The sequence below is a fragment of the Alternaria conjuncta genome (assembly GCF_024043145.1).
Source record: "Alternaria conjuncta strain BMP 0040 chromosome Unknown scaffold_12, whole genome shotgun sequence".
NCBI classification, from domain to species: Eukaryota; Fungi; Ascomycota; class Dothideomycetes; order Pleosporales; family Pleosporaceae; genus Alternaria; species Alternaria conjuncta.
In genome coordinates this window covers 26,313-42,677 of record NW_026250101.1, presented here as the reverse complement: position 1 = coordinate 42,677, position 16,365 = coordinate 26,313, and the positions used below count along the sequence as shown (strand labels likewise).

At 55.0% G+C, this 16,365-nt stretch overlaps 7 protein-coding genes across 7 annotated transcripts; 5 read left to right on the top strand and 2 right to left on the bottom strand.

Moving 5' to 3' along the window:
- Window positions 1-1,242: 1,242 nt before the first annotated feature.
- On the top strand, window positions 1,243-1,972 carry J4E85_007968 (uncharacterized protein; the record flags this gene model as incomplete). The annotated part of the gene is made up of 2 exons (XM_051472198.1): window positions 1,243-1,410; window positions 1,463-1,972. 2 exons carry the CDS (start codon window positions 1,243-1,245, stop codon window positions 1,970-1,972), a joined length of 678 nt encoding a protein of 225 aa, XP_051323663.1.
- A 502-nt stretch (window positions 1,973-2,474) lies between these two features.
- J4E85_007967 (uncharacterized protein) lies at window positions 2,475-2,969 on the bottom strand (the record flags this gene model as incomplete). Its single annotated transcript, XM_051472197.1, has 3 exons — window positions 2,475-2,583; window positions 2,788-2,819; window positions 2,880-2,969. 3 exons carry the CDS (start codon window positions 2,967-2,969, stop codon window positions 2,475-2,477), a joined length of 231 nt encoding a protein of 76 aa, XP_051323662.1.
- A 410-nt stretch (window positions 2,970-3,379) lies between these two features.
- Window positions 3,380-4,916, bottom strand: J4E85_007966 (uncharacterized protein; the record flags this gene model as incomplete). The annotated part of the gene is made up of 4 exons (XM_051472196.1): window positions 3,380-3,475; window positions 3,529-4,376; window positions 4,424-4,598; window positions 4,659-4,916. 4 exons carry the CDS (start codon window positions 4,914-4,916, stop codon window positions 3,380-3,382), a joined length of 1,377 nt encoding a protein of 458 aa, XP_051323661.1.
- Window positions 4,917-5,242: 326 nt separating this feature from the next.
- J4E85_007965 (uncharacterized protein) lies at window positions 5,243-7,479 on the top strand (the record flags this gene model as incomplete). The annotated part of the gene is made up of 3 exons (XM_051472195.1): window positions 5,243-5,269; window positions 5,332-5,388; window positions 5,500-7,479. 3 exons carry the CDS (start codon window positions 5,243-5,245, stop codon window positions 7,477-7,479), a joined length of 2,064 nt encoding a protein of 687 aa, XP_051323660.1.
- A 1,671-nt stretch (window positions 7,480-9,150) lies between these two features.
- Window positions 9,151-10,409, top strand: J4E85_007964 (uncharacterized protein; the record flags this gene model as incomplete). The annotated part of the gene is made up of 2 exons (XM_051472194.1): window positions 9,151-10,209; window positions 10,263-10,409. 2 exons carry the CDS (start codon window positions 9,151-9,153, stop codon window positions 10,407-10,409), a joined length of 1,206 nt encoding a protein of 401 aa, XP_051323659.1.
- A 474-nt stretch (window positions 10,410-10,883) lies between these two features.
- J4E85_007963 (uncharacterized protein) lies at window positions 10,884-12,925 on the top strand (the record flags this gene model as incomplete). The annotated part of the gene is made up of 2 exons (XM_051472193.1): window positions 10,884-12,186; window positions 12,237-12,925. The coding sequence occupies 2 exons, from the start codon at window positions 10,884-10,886 to the stop codon at window positions 12,923-12,925; spliced, it is 1,992 nt and encodes a 663-aa protein (XP_051323658.1).
- Window positions 12,926-15,006: 2,081 nt separating this feature from the next.
- On the top strand, window positions 15,007-16,227 carry J4E85_007962 (uncharacterized protein; the record flags this gene model as incomplete). Its single annotated transcript, XM_051472192.1, has 2 exons — window positions 15,007-15,313; window positions 15,371-16,227. 2 exons carry the CDS (start codon window positions 15,007-15,009, stop codon window positions 16,225-16,227), a joined length of 1,164 nt encoding a protein of 387 aa, XP_051323657.1.
- Window positions 16,228-16,365: the final 138 nt, after the last annotated feature.

Here is a 16,365-nt window from a genome sequence, read left to right as displayed (position 1 = left end):
CCTGCAGGAGCGAAATCATAAAGAGAAAGGGCGCAGATTACGTCGTCATATGTGTACCAGTGCTACTGGCTATACCACAATGAGCTGCTACGAGGTACCCGATTACAGCACCGAGGTATACACAGTCCTTCTAATAATGTCTCTTACCGAGGAGGATAGAGAGCACACCGGGAGAGAGGTCGTTGCTCGCTGGATAACCTCTTTGCATCAGAACGTACTGGACGTATACATGCGTTCCTTCGGCTCGAGACAATGTAAGCTTTGACCGTACGAAGTGCAGATGGGACATACATTGATTCTATGCCTTCGCAGTTTCAAGCTCAAGTTAATAGCGTTGCCTCCGTGCGAGAGGACCTCGGAAGTTGCAAGGGCAGTTCAACGATGTCACTTACAAGCGAAACAATTTACAGCGGCAATTGGACGACGACAAGAGATGAGTTCATGATGCCACCACCAAGAAAGACGAGTAACAAGGTCAATCCGACGAGGGCAAGAGAGGTGGCGGCGATACTATCTCCGGGCGAGACTATTTGCAGCGGCATGTTGATGTCGACACAACACAAGGTTAAGGAGGTTATCTCTAGGCAAGACAAGTTGCAGCATCACCTGGACAGGGTTACGGCGACACAGCACAAGTCAACAAGCTCATCTCCGAGCGAGATAGGTGCAAAAGGCCAACGATAGACTTCTTCAGCAAGTTGCTGAGCTCGATAATAAGTGCGGTACCACTTGCGACAGTCGCGACCAGTCTAAGAAGTAAGTTCGGCAGCTGGAAGAGTAAGTTGAACGCTTGAAGAAAGGAGACGACTAGTCACTCTCACAAGTAATGTCTCTCGAGTTCGTTTCGACAAGCTGTGCAGATATCTTACGTGTTTGAATGAAGTAGCTGGTTCTTTAAGAATGTTGCTTCACGGAGACTACAAAGACGTTGGCGTGCTTGCATAAACCTTGGAATGATTGATAAGATGTTTCAGACATAGCAGAGCCCTAAGGACTAACATCTCCATAACTGCAAAGCCAGAGAATATGCAAAGACACGCGCGCGGTCACCGCGACTGCCCAAATCAGACTTACCTTGAGTACGATATTCACGCTAAGACGCGACTGCCTATTAAGCAATCTATCGCTCTCTCACCTCTGCTCCTCAACCCACACACAACATCGAATTGCAACTCTACTTAGCTACCTCCCAACCTCTGCATACTACCTTCATTGCCCACATTACCTCACCTCGACCGAACCATGGCGCCTTTGCCCAATGCCGTCGCTGCGTACAAGCAGAAGCGATTTGACCATGCGGCGCTCGAAGCTATGCAAGCATACGACACAGGAACTTTCAATATGCCCTACCAAGCTCAGCTCAACGCCAGCGACAAAGCAATCATTGCGCAGAACCCTCGTCAATTCAGTGTAAGTTAATCACCACAGTCTTACAGTGGATCTATCACTAAAGCATCTTTAGTTCAGCCTCTGGAGTGGACTGCCAAACCGGTGCATCGACCAATGCTTCGGAGAAGAGCTCGCCAAGCAACTTGTTGCAATCAAGTTGATCAAAAGGGAGCCCCGTCCGGTGGAGAAGCCTCCAGTTGCCCAGCATCCAGCCGAGCCGTGTCTAGAAGGGCAGCGTCTAGTCGCGCAGCGTCGCGACTTGGATATTCAGGTAGCGGAAGCAGCTGGCTTCCATCGAGCCATGAACATCTGGAACCAAGTGCTTAGTCACAAGACATTCTTTGCCCAGGAGGAACTGCGCTGTCAGGCCGCCCTGCTAGCCCACCTACTCGCTCCTTACAACATAGAGGACTCTAGTTCCCTGCCTGGCAAGTTCAGCGGTTTCTACTGTGGACTCAGGTGTCCGAACCGGCTTCAAGCAGGTGATCCCAGAGATACTGTGCCACAGTCATGTTACTACGATGAGTTCTTGAACGTTTTGAACAAGCGTCAGTTGTATTTGTCTCAATTTTCTATTGTCTAAGGAGACGAATATTCCTCGAGTTCTGGGAGAGGTGAATACTTCAAAGTCGGCGGAGGACCTCCAGGCCAAGATTGACGACTTACTGGCGGCATTGTCGGAGGGAAGTACCGGTTCCAGTCTTGGCGCCCGTGCGAAAGAACTCTCAAGTTCTGTAAGAGGTGAATACCCCTTGCGAGTTCATGCTATAGCTAGTTTCCATCCACGTCGTTTGATAACCTCCACTGCGATCTTCACCTGCAGTCAGTTTGATGGATGATCACTCATAATGTGGTGTCGAAGACGCTCATTCGCCATCTAGACCGGACCGCATCGAAGATAAATCAGTTCCATTACACCATGAGCACATACCCGGGTATCACAAACACCAAACCAAAGCCCCCAAAACGCCTGTACAATGGACCTGCCAACCTGACGGCGTCATGCCTACTCTCCGCAGTCCCATCTTCCACAGTCAATGTATCCACCCGCAAGCGCCTCGCCCATGCCCTCAAACCCACCACACTCAACCCTTGTACTTCCTCAACACATCCTCGCTAACCCTCTTGACGCTCTTGGCTGACAGTCCCCGCTCGCCGCGTTGTTTGCTCTTAATGCTTGCTTCGTTGACGAGTCTGTGGGTATTGTCAGCTCCCGTTCTCATCTTTTATCCCCTGCCTCCACCTCCATCCATCACCTGCACGAACGCGGCTCCTGGCTCTGTGCCCTTTCCCAATATCCGACCTTCGTCGCACCGTGTCGTGATGTGAATCGAGGAGGGTAGTGCATCGCATCGCATAGCATCATATCGTAGAGTGTATAACATCGTAGGTACGTACTCTTGCATAAACAGCACATAGTTCAAGTATATCTGTGCTACATGTCAGTCTCCCATCTCCACTCCAACTCCTACTCATCGAATCAAACGTACCAGTATATCCACGTTCTTGCTCAATGGCCTGTTGGAATGTGCCTTGACGATCTTCTTGACGGTGCCGCGGGGGTAGAGGGTCGGCGCCATGGTGTGCGTTTGTTGTTTGCGAGACTTGCGCAATGAATGAGGAAGGTGTTTGTGAGAGAGCTTGGGGGGTAGTCGGTGCGATGTGCGGGGTTGTTGAGCACAGTATGGGATGGATGCGTGGGTGGACGTGTCTGTTGACGTCGATGCGTGCAGCCGGGTCTGTGCGTTGACGCGCTGGCACGTGGAAGGCTAACACTGAACGCCACACTCATGAACACAGGCCTTGCACAGGGGCTATGAAATGATTGAAAACCTGATGATTGTCTCATAGAAAGACATCACATATTTGGGTCAATTGAAATGAGTCTGAACAAAAGAATTCTCATACGAGATGCATCTATCAGGGACTATCACAAGATAATGTTACACAAACGAGATTCCACATCTACTGCGCTACATAATCACTGTATTTACACCTTCAGGCCGAGATCCGCAGCGTAGGGGAGTACGAAAAGGTCACCGACGGATGATACTGAGGCGTTGTTCTCAAGTAGTTCCTTAGCAGCCTGGCGTATTTGTCAGCACATAGCACGTGGGTAATGATAGTGTAAAGACTCACCTTCTTGACGGACTCTTCTGTTACGCCGTCAATCTTCTGGGCAACCTCGTCGATCTGGTACGGTTGGGTGTTGTGGATCAGACCGTTGCCAGTAAGCTCAAGACCAGCGCGGATGTCCTGGCCGTGCTCGAGCTCCTTGAACTTGGCGGCGGCCTTTGCCTTGGAGACCTCTTCGCTCGAGATCTCGCCGGAAGCAATCTTCTTGATGGCATCAACGGCGGCCTGGGCGGTTTGGGCGACAGCCTTGGCGGATCCGGTGATGGTGGTGTAGAGGAGACCGGCGTCGGAGTAGATGGCGCTGGTGGTCTTGACCTTGGCACCCTGAGCAGCGGCCTGGCCGAGCTTGGTGAAGCCTTGCGACCACTTGACGGCGGACTCGCCTCCAAGGAGAGAGCTGAGGACGGCAATCTCGGGCTTGTAGAACTTGCCGGTGAAGGAGCTGGAGCCGGGGAAAGCAATGACCATGGCGTTGCCGCTGTCGTGGGCGATGCGCTCCTCACCACCGTAGTACTTGGACTGGTCGGCACCGGTGTTGGACTCCTGGAAAGGGGTGCTGGGGACGTTCTCGAAGAACTCGCCAACCCACTTGGAGAACTCGCCGTGGTCGGCACCGTTGGCTACGACGGCGAAGTTGGGCTTCGCGTAGGCGATCTTGGAGTACCACTCAATGGTCTCGGCGTCGAGGTACTTGGTGTAGGGCGTGGGGGCAGCGGAGGCGGTGGGGACGCCGAGGCCGCGGTGGAAGGCAAGGCTGTGGGCGGACTGGGTGGCCATGTCGGTGACGCTGGCGAGGAACTTCTTGTGGGCGAAGTGAATCATGGGGAGCACCTCCTCGGCGTAGACGTGGGCTGCACAGTGTCAATTCCATCCATCTCGTGATATCAATTGTGCCTACGCTGGTACTTGGTGGAGCTGGCGACCTCGCCGAGCAGCTCGACGAAGTAGGGCAGGTCATCGCGGAGGAACTTGGCCTCGAGCACCAGGTTCTCGCGCGAGTGGTGGGCGTTGAGGCTGGCGCCCAGGAGCTCGGATTCGCGGACAATGCGCAGCGTCGACCGTCTTTCGGTGCCCTAGAGGTCCGGAGCGTCAGTCTCGCTCTCCATAGCATCGGCAGTCTCAATTCAGCGTACCCGGAAAGCGAAGTTGGCAAGGCCCTCGGTCAGGCCGGGCAGCGGCTGGAAGCGCGTGCCGGCCTTTGCGACCAGGGCCAGCGTCGTCGTGGGGCCGGCAAAGTCTCTGCTGGCGTACTTGACGCCCTTGGCCTCGCCAGATTGGTAGTTGAAGGAGCCTGAAGCTGGGGCAGCCAGGCCGCGGCGCTGGCAGCGGGCGACGGGCTGCTGGCGGGCTGCACGCTGCGCGCCCCGGCAGGCGGTCGTTCGGGAGAGCATCGTGGTGTAGGCGCCGGGCGGAGGGCTGGGTGGTGTGCGGGGGACGGCAATGGATGGAATGCGTCTGGTGGTGCGGCTGTCGAAGATGCCCGTCACAAAGTTCGTAGGCCGCCAAGCCCCGTAATGCCATCGACCGCCGCTCCATTGGCCGGAGCTCGACTGGGAACGGTCACCCACCCCACCCAGTATCATTTTCTAGGCCGCTAAGACTGTCGCTGCTCATTCCTCGCCCTCTCTGCTCCAGCTTTGTTCTCCCCGTGCGTCGCCAATGTCTCCCCGGTAGCATTACCCCACCCTAGATATCTGGCAAATATCTAGGCTCCATCATGTCTTACAACCAGCGAGAGACTCCGGTAAGACGCGCCGCCCTTGCGCCTCGCCCATGTCACATGAATCATAACCAACCACGCTCCAGGTCCTTGCTGAACTCTGCACCTCCCTGGTGAACGATGTCTACGGCGAACTCGCGGCAGTATGTCTTGTCGAACCAAGTCCCTGCGCATCGTCGCGCGCGGGCGCAGTACTCTTCTGCATCCAGGCATGCGACGGGCGCATTCAAGAGCACTGTTCTAACTCCTTGTAGCGGGTCTTTTCGATCCTCGCGCGCCACGGACGCCAGAGTCTCGCATCTATCGCACGCGTCTCCTACCTGAACCCGCGCCAGATCAAGTACGGCCTCGTCATCCTCCTCCAGCAGCACCTCATCTTCCACTCCGGCAGCGATGCGCCCTTGACCTACTACGAGATCGACTGGCAAAACTCGTACGCAATCGTCCGCTTCGGCAAGATCGTCAAGCTCGTCCAAGACCGCGACGGCAAAAAGGCCGCCAACGTCATGTCCAACCTGCTCGCGCTCGGCCACACACGCATCGCCGACTTGAAAGAAGCCTACTTCCCCTCCGAAACCGAGAGCGACTATGACTCAGACGACGGCGCGGCCAACGGAGCCGGCTCAAAGCGGAAACGGACCAACGGCACTCACATCAACGGAACAGCCAAGACGAACGGCGTTACGAACGGCGTTACGAACGGCACACCCTCTGAGTTGGACGACGCGAAACCAGACCCTACCGAACTCACCAACGGCCACGGCAAGACCAACGGCGTGCATAAGCCCTCCAAGGTGGACAGCGTGACCCACAACAGCGCTCCAGAAGAGCCCGGACAAGAACAGGATGACAACGACATTGGCTCTGTCGAGGAGCTGTACGAAATCATTCAGCGGCTGATGGAGCGCGGCTGGATCAGGACAGTCACCGAAACACAATACCTCTCCCCCGGCGATATGCACGACATGCTCTACCAGGAGTCCATCGAGCAAGACAACAATGGCGTCACACCCACGGGCACCAAAGACAAGGACATTGTCCACAGAGGGACCTTGCAGCGTAAACGGGCAATGCGCGACGAATGGCTGACGGTCCCAAAGTTCGCCCGAAACGGACAGATGAATGGTTCCAACAAGCGAGTGAAGATCAACGGTGCGAACGGCACAAATGGATGGGCGGCACCATCATCGGACGACGACCTCGTTATTCGCGTTAACCCGGAGAAGATTGCAGTCGCCATGCGGACGGAGCAGCTGGTGAGTCTGGTACAACAACGTCTTGGTTCTATTACTGCGCGCGTTTACCAGACCATGTTGCGCATGCTCGAGTCCAAGACACCCCGCTGTTGGGAAGAGTGGCCTGATCCACCGCTACCTGCCGGCGAAGCTGGAGAGAACTCGATCGACCCCCGCTTCCTCGTAACCGCCCGCGACGTGGCCACGAAGCTCAGCCGTGAGCGTGATCTGGACATCTTCGAGGGCCTCGATCCGAACGCAGCGGCGCAAATGACTCGCAAAGGGCACATTAATCGAGCCACAATCTGGACACAGCCGGTTGACCCCGCAACCCTCAATATGGAAGACAGGACCAAGGTCGTAGACAAGCACATACAGATGCTGGCCGAAGACCCATTTCACTTTGTCACCTGGCACTCTCGCGCCGGATTTTCGCAGTGGCACATTGAGTTCGACGAGATCGCGCGGCAGATGATACAGACCGAGATCGAGAACACCATCTCTGCAAGGAAGGGATCCTTGGGCGTGAAACTGGTTCGCGCGTTGAAGAAGAAGGGCAAGCTCGACGAGCGCGCCATGTGCAACGTCATGATGATGCCCGCCGCCGACGTTCGCGGCATAGTCAACGACCTCACCATCCAGGGCTTTGTCCAGACGCAGGAGATTCCCAAAGTCGACCGACGCGAAGCGAAACACTCCCTTCATCTTGTTTGGTACGATCGGCAGCGCGCCCGCGAAAAGCTACTCCACGACACTTACAAGGGTATGGTCCGCATCCTCCAACGTATAGAATACGAACGAGAAAAGATTGAGTTTACCCTTACCAAAGCCGAGCGCTCTGACGTGGTCGGCAACGAAGAGAAGTGGTTGAGCCCACGCGAGTTGGACGACCTTCGCAAATGGAAAGAGGTACAAGAGAAGTTGTTGCTACAGCTATCCCGCGAAGATGACCTGGTCGCTACATTGAGAGATTTCCACGGGCCGCTGGTCTCCGCTTAGAGGAGACGAATATCACGGCCTGTCGTTACGTGAGGAGAACGATGGATTTGGCGTTTCATGGGGGCATGCATAGGTCTGGTTCCGTCCAGCCATCAAAAGCATTCGGTACAAACGATACCCTTCGAGCATATGGGCGGCGTTTATTTCTTGCATTGCATTTAGGTATTCTTTTCGTACCAGCTTACGCGATCTGAAAGGAAGATTTTGACAAGTTGATCTTTGCTGTAGATCACAATCTGTAGTATATACTTCAATGACATCGGAAACATTATCGCACCTTGTGCTTCTTTGACTCGTTGGCTAGAGTATTTGATGCAGGCGTATAGCCTGACACGTTTGAGACTGCTTCCCCGACGTGACCCGGACTGGGAGAAGGCTTCTCTCTTGCGGGTTGACCTTACGCGCGATGAGAAGCAGACATCACATCTATAGCCTCCAGGAGTTCATGAAGGAAGTCAATGTATGCCTTTGGGCTTTCGTGATCATGCGCACAAGAGATTGTATTCGATCGAAGCCGACTAAGCACTGATGTTCCAGCCGTTCTGGCCTCAATATTCGAGTATTCGGGCTATTTTGGACTATTATTTTCCTACGAAGTGGACCTGTGGTTTGGTTGATGATACCTTGGGTGTGTCTTTGCGAACCATGGTGCCCCTCTGGCCATGGTGCCAGTCTACGAATACTGCCGTTACCCACTCCTGAATGGCGAACATTACGCTCAAAGTTGATTAATAACTTGCTCGCCCCAAGTATCCGGAGTCGCAGGCGATTAGTCGTGAGACGTCATATGACCCCTTGGTTGGCAGCGCGAGCAATATACATGCCGCAGCAGATTAGATTAATGTGGCCGAGGTGAACCGGGAAACAAAACCTCGCCAGGCAGCACTGAGCCCTGTCTTCATATACTGAACCGGGTTGCAGGTAGGCGCCTATTTGAGGCGCATCTGACGTCGCGACGTCGAGCAACGATGAAGGCATATCGTTGCATCGCGATGGATGTTGAGGAAGGACGGCTAGGTGTAGGGCAACGTGAGTTTGGTGTCGAAGCGCGCTAGTGGCTCAAAGCAGCCGAGCTCCGCCTTCGCTCGACTGTGCCCAACCACATCACCAATCCCTTCACATCTACAGCCACGCTAAGTACCGTTGTGTCTGCAACGACCGACCGCCATGAACGCGACAACCTTCCGATATGAAGTCAAGGCGATCTAGTACCCAGACGTCTCTAGTCAGCCTCAGTCCTGCGTTCGCTCTGGCAGACGACAAGTCATTCCAAGTATCCATCCCACGAGCCACCGGTTGACAGACCTGGGACCCTGCTCGGCAGCCGGAGTGCATTGCCTAGTACCCGTTGTAGGACCCCCGCAGCAATACACCTTCATCAAATGTGGAGGCGGGCCGAGTCATGAGCATGGACGTTCTTCGCGGGCTTCGAGAAGATCCGGGGGCGCAGGTACCACTTGATCATATCAAATGACCGAGCGTTGTCTGGAGAAGACTTGAAACATATCAGCGGCGGCATCACGGACATTCACACCGGCTGAAGTAATTTGGATATTGATGAAGACTTCATGATCGCCAGCACCGGGGTTGAGCTCCAGCATACAAATATGTGTGCCCGCCAGATGTTTCATTCTTCACGCACTCCTCATCACACTCTCTTCTCTAGTCACGATGCTGTCTAACCTTCTCTTCACTGCTGCGCTCGCAGCTGGCGTGGCTCAGGCCCTGCCTCAAGCGACCACGTCGCGGGCTACCACTACCACTCGCGCCACGACGACAACAGCCGCTCCGGCAGCGACTGGAAACCCCTTCGCTGGCAAAGACTTCTACGCCAACCCATACTACTCTTCCGAAGTCTACACCCTGGCCATGCCATCTCTTGCCGCATCTCTGAAGCCCGCTGCTTCCGCCGTGGCCAAGGTCGGCTCGTTCGTGTGGATGGACACGATGGCCAAGGTTCCTCTTATGGACACCTACCTGGCAGACATCAAGGCCAAGAACGCCGCTGGTGCGAAGCTGATGGGTACCTTTGTCGTCTACGATCTGCCCGACCGTGACTGCGCGGCCCTTGCCTCCAACGGCGAGCTCAAGATTGACGATGGTGGTGTAGAGAAGTACAAGACGCAGTACATTGACAAGATTGCCGCCATCATCAAGAAGTACCCCGATGTCAAGATCAACCTTGCCATCGAGCCCGACTCCCTGGCCAACATGATCACCAACATGGGCGTCCAAAAGTGCTCGCGCGCTGCCCCCTACTACAAGGAACTCACCGCCTACGCCCTCAAGAGCCTCAACTTCGCCAACGTCGACATGTACCTCGACGGAGGCCATGCTGGCTGGCTCGGCTGGGACGCCAACATTGGCCCGGCCGCAAAGCTCTACGCCGAGGTCTACAAGGCGGCTGGCTCGCCCCGCGCTGTCCGTGGTATCGTCACCAACGTCAGCAACTACAACGCTTTCCGCATTGCTACCTGCCCTTCCATCACCCAGGGCAGCAAGAACTGCGACGAGGAGCGCTACATCAACGCCTTCGCTCCCCTGCTCAAGGCCGAGGGCTTCCCAGCTCACTTCATTGTCGACACTGGCCGCAGCGGCAAGCAGCCTACTGGCCAGCAGGCTTGGGGAGATTGGTGCAACGTCAAGGGTGCTGGCTTCGGTATCCGTCCTACTACCAACACCGACAACGCGCTTGTCGATGCTTTTGTCTGGGTTAAGCCCGGTGGCGAGGTATGTAACCTATTCTTGAATGATTGAGAAGGAGAATGCTAACGAGGATACAGTCTGACGGTACATCCGACCAATCTGCTGCCCGCTACGATGGCTTCTGCGGCAAGGACTCGGCGTTCAAGCCTGCGCCTGAGGCTGGTACTTGGTTCCAGGACTACTTTGCGATGTTGCTTCAGAACGCTAGCCCCGCTCTTGCATAGATGGCTGACTAGTAGGAAACACGGTACCTGCATCCAAGCTTTTGTCAGGAGGGAGGTTGTCAAGAAGATGCACTGTATATAGCCGCGATCGCATCTCGCTCGTTCCAGGTTAGTGAGAACTGTATATATCAATCAACGTGTACATGACCATTGTGCATGTATGCAATAAGTGATTCCGTGTCCGACATGGTGATGGGTGGTGTAACGGTGATGCTGCCCGCGTGGGGGCTGGACTCGGGAAGGCACATGTCTTGGCAGGGCGCAGGCGAGCAAAGGATCAGCCGTTGCGCGAGTACTACCACGCCCCGCCAAACCTTCTTTGCCCTTAGACCTCCCGACCTACATCATCCTTTGCGCGCATCGCTCTCTTTACACGTGCGACCACCCGACGCTCGTTCCCCTCCCAGCGCAACCTCTGCGCCCACCACCCACCCATGCGGCCCCGGTTCTATCGATAAGGCAGCGGAGAGGGCAATGCAACGCCCCAGGCTTTTACCTCTGCAGTCGCGACTGCTCGCATACCTCGTCGCTACCGGCGCCTGTATCGCGCTATGGACGCCTTCCTTACCTCTTGTCCACGCCGCCGAAGTTCTCGTGACGCCCGATCACGACGCCCTTGACAGCCTCGCGCTGCACGCCTTCACCAGCGGAGATATACCACACATTGGAGATGAAGCATTCGATCGCGAAGAGAGCGATGGCTACGAGCCGGAGTTCAGCTATCTCGACCGGAGTCTGATTGGACGGCAGACAGATGCGCCGGAGCCGCTGAAGAACAACGAGAAGACGGAAAAGGACATCGATCCCGAAACGACGTTACACTTTGTGTTTGAGAAGGGTCAATTGCGGCTGAGGAGCGTGGTTGATGTTCCCTTGGATGCTCTGGAAGCACGGGGAATAGACAACGCCTCTGATGAAGCTGGCTTGGGAGATACAACACTAGTACCCGGAAAAGAAGGCGATGTTGGTGACGATGAGATGGGAGAGCTGGCAAAGCGACAGGCTGGCAGTAGTCGCGTCTGGCTGACCGCCAACACCTGCCGCCAACCTATGCCGAACGGAGACGCGAAGGAGGCAAGGAAGAACCACCCGCAGCTGGTCATGTACGTCTCTACATCGCCGCGCAACAAGCAACCAGGCCCGGATGCGACACAAGATACCCTCACCAACATTACGGGCGTGCTCTTCGATGGCGGCTACGCAAGCTTCGAGCTCAACACCACATCGGATGTTTACATTGGTATCGGGGCGCCCAAGCTCGAGGAAGACTGGTTTGGTAGCTGGCATTTTGAACTCGCCGCAAGCACAGACGGACCGTACCATAGCTACGACGACGCTACACCTTTCCTCTACATGATCGACACCGACAGCGAGTCCACCCTCTTCATATCACAAAACCTGAGCAGTTCGAACGACACAGTGGAAGTCGATAGATGGAGGGCGCAAAACCCCTTCCATATGTACGCCTTTCCGGACGGCGAATGGACTCCAGTTACGGGCTTGGAACGCTCTTACTGTGCGCTTAAGGAGCAGTTCAACGTCAACGCGACAAGGAACTTCACCATCGACACAAGCATCACTACTAAGTTCAATAAGATTGGCGGTGACGACAACATGCCCAAGAGCCAATTCCATGTCAGGAATCTGCAGAGTGCGAAGACATATAACGGGTTCGTCGTCATTGAAGGGAGCCAACAGCCACTCACCATTCCTGGCACGGGCACCACGAGAGGCGGAGGCAGGGTCTTCCAGGCTTTCAACTGGACGACCAAAGCTGGTGAGTGTTCCACGATACGTTCTACAAAATCATGCTAACAACATGCAAAGACGACTCCTGCCAAGTCCTCTTCGACCTCGAATTCTGCGACATGGTCGCCTACGCCGTCCCCTCCAACACCAAATTCAAGCTCAACGACTCCGCCCTCGCCGAGATCTACGAAAACCAAGCTCGCACATACTACGACAATTTCAACAAGTCCCTGGCCCAGGTTGCCTGCGACACAGTCTCCGAAGCCCAATACTCCCTCGCCGTAACCTGCGAAGACTGCGCAAAGACATACAAAAACTGGCTTTGCATGGTCCTCATGCCCCGCTGCGAAGACTGGACCGCTACAGACCCGTCTCTCGTACCGCGGAATATTAAGACGCCCTTTGCCAACGGCTCTCTGCCCGAGATGATTCCTGGGTTTAACGATAGCGCGGCTTTTAGCCAGTCGAGAAATCCGAAGATCGATAGTGAGATTGAGCCGGGTCCGTATAAAGAGCTCAAGCCGTGTGAGGATATGTGCTTCGATATTGTGAGGACTTGTCCGGCGCAGATGGGGTTTGCGTGCCCGAATGGGGTGCAGAGGATGGGCATGTATGGGCAGAGAGACGAGAACCCGGATCGGTTGACGTGTAGTTTTCCGGGGGCGGTTGTTAAGTTGAATGCGAAGGGTGGCTCAGGTATGTTAGGTGTGCATCTGCCCACCATTACGAGTATTGCTGGATTGGTCGCAGTAATGTTATTGGGCTAAGACGGCGCATTCTTCATCGCGCAGTAGCTTCATAGTTATTTTTTCCAGCAGCATTCTCGTGGCGTTAAAAGCGAAAGTCAATTCCCATTCCATTCTTCCTTCCTCCCTCACAAACTGAACTCCAGTCTGTTCCCTGCAAAGTCCCTCGCAAAAAACCTCGTCGGATACTCCACTCCCTCCGCCCCACTATTCTTCGCACCAGGTCTATCTGCTTCCAACGGTGCCGCCTCTCCACCCCTCTCATAATGTTCCCATACCTTTGCTCTCAGCTCATCCAGCGCTTTTACACTGCCAACCCGGAAACATGGATGCCGGGATGATGAGTGTGTGAAATCTTCAGGCTTGCCGATCGCGATGTGCACTTGTTGACCTGAGCTGCCAATGTCGAACCACGCGAGCGTTTCGCGTTGTAGGTGTGGTACTGGCCGTGGTGAAAGCCCGAGGGTTGAAGCGTAGAAGGAGGTGGCTAGGTGGAGCGTATTTGGTGGGACTACGAGGTTGATGTGGTGGATGCCGGTTATCATGGTGGTTGTAGAATGGATGCACGTTGGTTTTGTTTGGGAGGGGAGTTGGTGATGGGGTGGTATGCGACTTGGCGCGGAGGGATGGGGTGAAGGCTAATTGCGGGGTGAGGTTGGTGCGGGCATGCGAGGCGGGGGCTGATTGACTGAGCTAGCGGGCCGTTGAAGACGACATCTTGTTCCACGTCGAACGTCGTTTTTTCACGCGCAGTCTCATCACGCTTGCGGACACATGTACTTACGATTAGACATCAAGAGCAGTTTCCAGGCTTACGCGCGCGCGAGAGAAGCAAACATATTGCAATGTCATTGTTCTCATCGCTCAGCCTTCGCTATCTAACGTTACAGCAGGCACAGTCGACGTGATGGCGCGATAGCATCTCAAAAAGAGAAGGTTTACCAGACTTTGCGACGCATGTAAGCCAGCCTCGGATGTAAGGTAGACAACATTCATCTGATTGGGTTGATGGGAGTACTCGTACGATTCATGGTTGATGTTGCACCAGCATCATCGTGAAACGGCCCACATGGTGGCTGCCGAGGCCCGGATCGCAACGTCGCAATGTCGCATCGTCGACATGGATGGGACAGCCTTACGGGATTCTGATTAATTACCTGGCGTTCTCTGCTTCGAGAAGACTATGGCTGGTAAATGAAGGATGCTTGGTCTTTTTAGCGGATGATGCCATCTTGCACATTTCGATCGCTGGCGAGTTCCAGAACATGCAAGGCATTGATAGCCGAGCCGACTTGGCCTGCTGAGAAACAGCGACGCAAAGGTTCTGTCTGCGGACATGTTTGACAGCGGAGTCTTTCGCGTGAACTGCTCCGAAAGACTGTGTGTAGCTCAAATCATACATTCAGCTTCCAACAAGTAAACGAAGTACTGTCGCATGTCTGGACGCGATACGAGATGTCGAAGAGGATATTGCGCACAACATCCAAAACTCATGACATGTACTACCTGTCGCGATTGCTACAGCCTGCACCCTAGCATCCTATCCGCCGCTAACGCAACGAGAATCCTGCTCGACGATCGAAACCGTTACTAGAGTCATGCGCCCACATCTATCCTTGATCGCAGAAACGCGCGCTCTACTCCTCCCAATCGCATGCCAGCAAAACACGAAACATGCAAAGATCACCCGACCAATTCAGTAATCAGACATGGCATGATGGTGAAAACCATGGGCACGCTTCCCTGTACACATCAGCCTCTTCCCGCAAAACGGGGCCACGACTCCACAATAACGTCCCGAGGTCGCGTTGATGGATAACGCCATGGCATTCCTTTCATCACACTCCGCCGCAGAAGCAATGTTTCGAGACTTCGCTGCGATGGTGCTCCGAGGAAGGCAGCCGTAGACTTTTGTATAAGATGGAGGGCTCCAACAGAAGTTTGATGGGGCATCGACTTCGATCCGCACTTTCGCTTCCATCTTTACTACATTCGCTTTCCGCGCCGCTCTTGTTCTTTGTTGTGCTGTGCACCTACATTCTTTTTTTCAAACGACTTGCTCTATACATACGCGGACGACTTATCCAACGATATATCGCAAGATGAAGTTCTACGCCGCTCAAGCTTTCGCTCTTGCTAGCATTGCAACTGCTTTCCCGCATCCCCAGCTTCCCTCGCTACCATCCTTCTCGCTACCGACTGGTGGATCGGGCTCTGGTCTCGGTGGCCTTGGTGGACTTGGTGGAGGCTCGGGACTGGGTGGCCTTGGTGGAGGATCGGGAATTAGCCTCCCAACCAACATCCCCTCTCTCGGAGGTGGAGGCTCAGGACTTGGTGGACTTGGTGGAGGCTCGGGGCTTGGTGGCCTTGGTGGCCTTGGAGGAGGATCAGGATTCAGCTTGCCAACCGGTATCCCCTCCCTCGGAGGTGGAGGTTTCTCACTTCCGACCAGCCCTCCCAGCCTAGGTGGAGGCAGCACCGGTACGGGTGGCTCGGGGTTGAGCAGCTGGCTCAGCGGCCTAGGTGGAGGTTCCAGCGGAAGTTCCAGTGGAGGTCTCGGGGGTCTCAGTGGCCTCGGAGGTCTTGGAGGTCTTGGAGGCCTCGGAGGCGGTGCTGGTGGTGCTACGACAACAGCTGACGCCGCTGTTCCCGTACCTTCCAAGACTGGTGCCGCTGAAGCACCTGCAGCAACGAGCGGAGGCAACACTGGTGGCGCCGGCACGATTGGCACAGATTGCAAGCCCCAATCTGGATCGTCCAACGCCTTCGGAGGAAGCGAAAACGGTATCGTGGACAAGAACTGCTGCACCGATATGACCATCGTCTTCGCACGTGGTACCGGAGAGATGGGCAACGTCGGATCCGTGTCCGGACCACCCATGTTCAAGGCTATCCGCCAGAAGCTGGGTAATGACCGTGTTACCGTTCAGGGTGTTGACTACGCTGCCTCTGCTGCTGGTAACGCCAACCTCGGTGGCGACGGTGGTCAGAAGATGGCCGATCTGGTCAAGCAGGCCAAGTCTCAATGTCCCGACACCAAGGTCATCGTATCAGGCTACTCTCAAGGTGCCATGGTCGTTCACAATGCTTTCAGCAAGGGCATGTCTGCTACTGATGTTAGCGGCGCTGTCATGTTCGGAGACCCATTGAAGCGCCAGGCTATCAGCGGTCTTTCAGCCGACAAGATCAAGCAGTTCTGCGGTACTGCTGATCAGATCTGCGGTGGTGGTGGTGATGGCGGTGCTACTGGAAGCCATCTCAGCTACGGCAGCAGTGCAGATGCGGCGGCTTCTTTCGCTATCCAGGCCGCTGGGCTTGCTTAGGCGGATCGAGGTTGTCTTGTAAACTCGTATTGCTGGTCCGTGTGAGCTACAAGACGAGACATACGCGATTGTTGAGGTTAGAGCGACAGAAAGCTGGTGTACATTCAAATGTAGATACTTGACCACTCGTTGTCACTC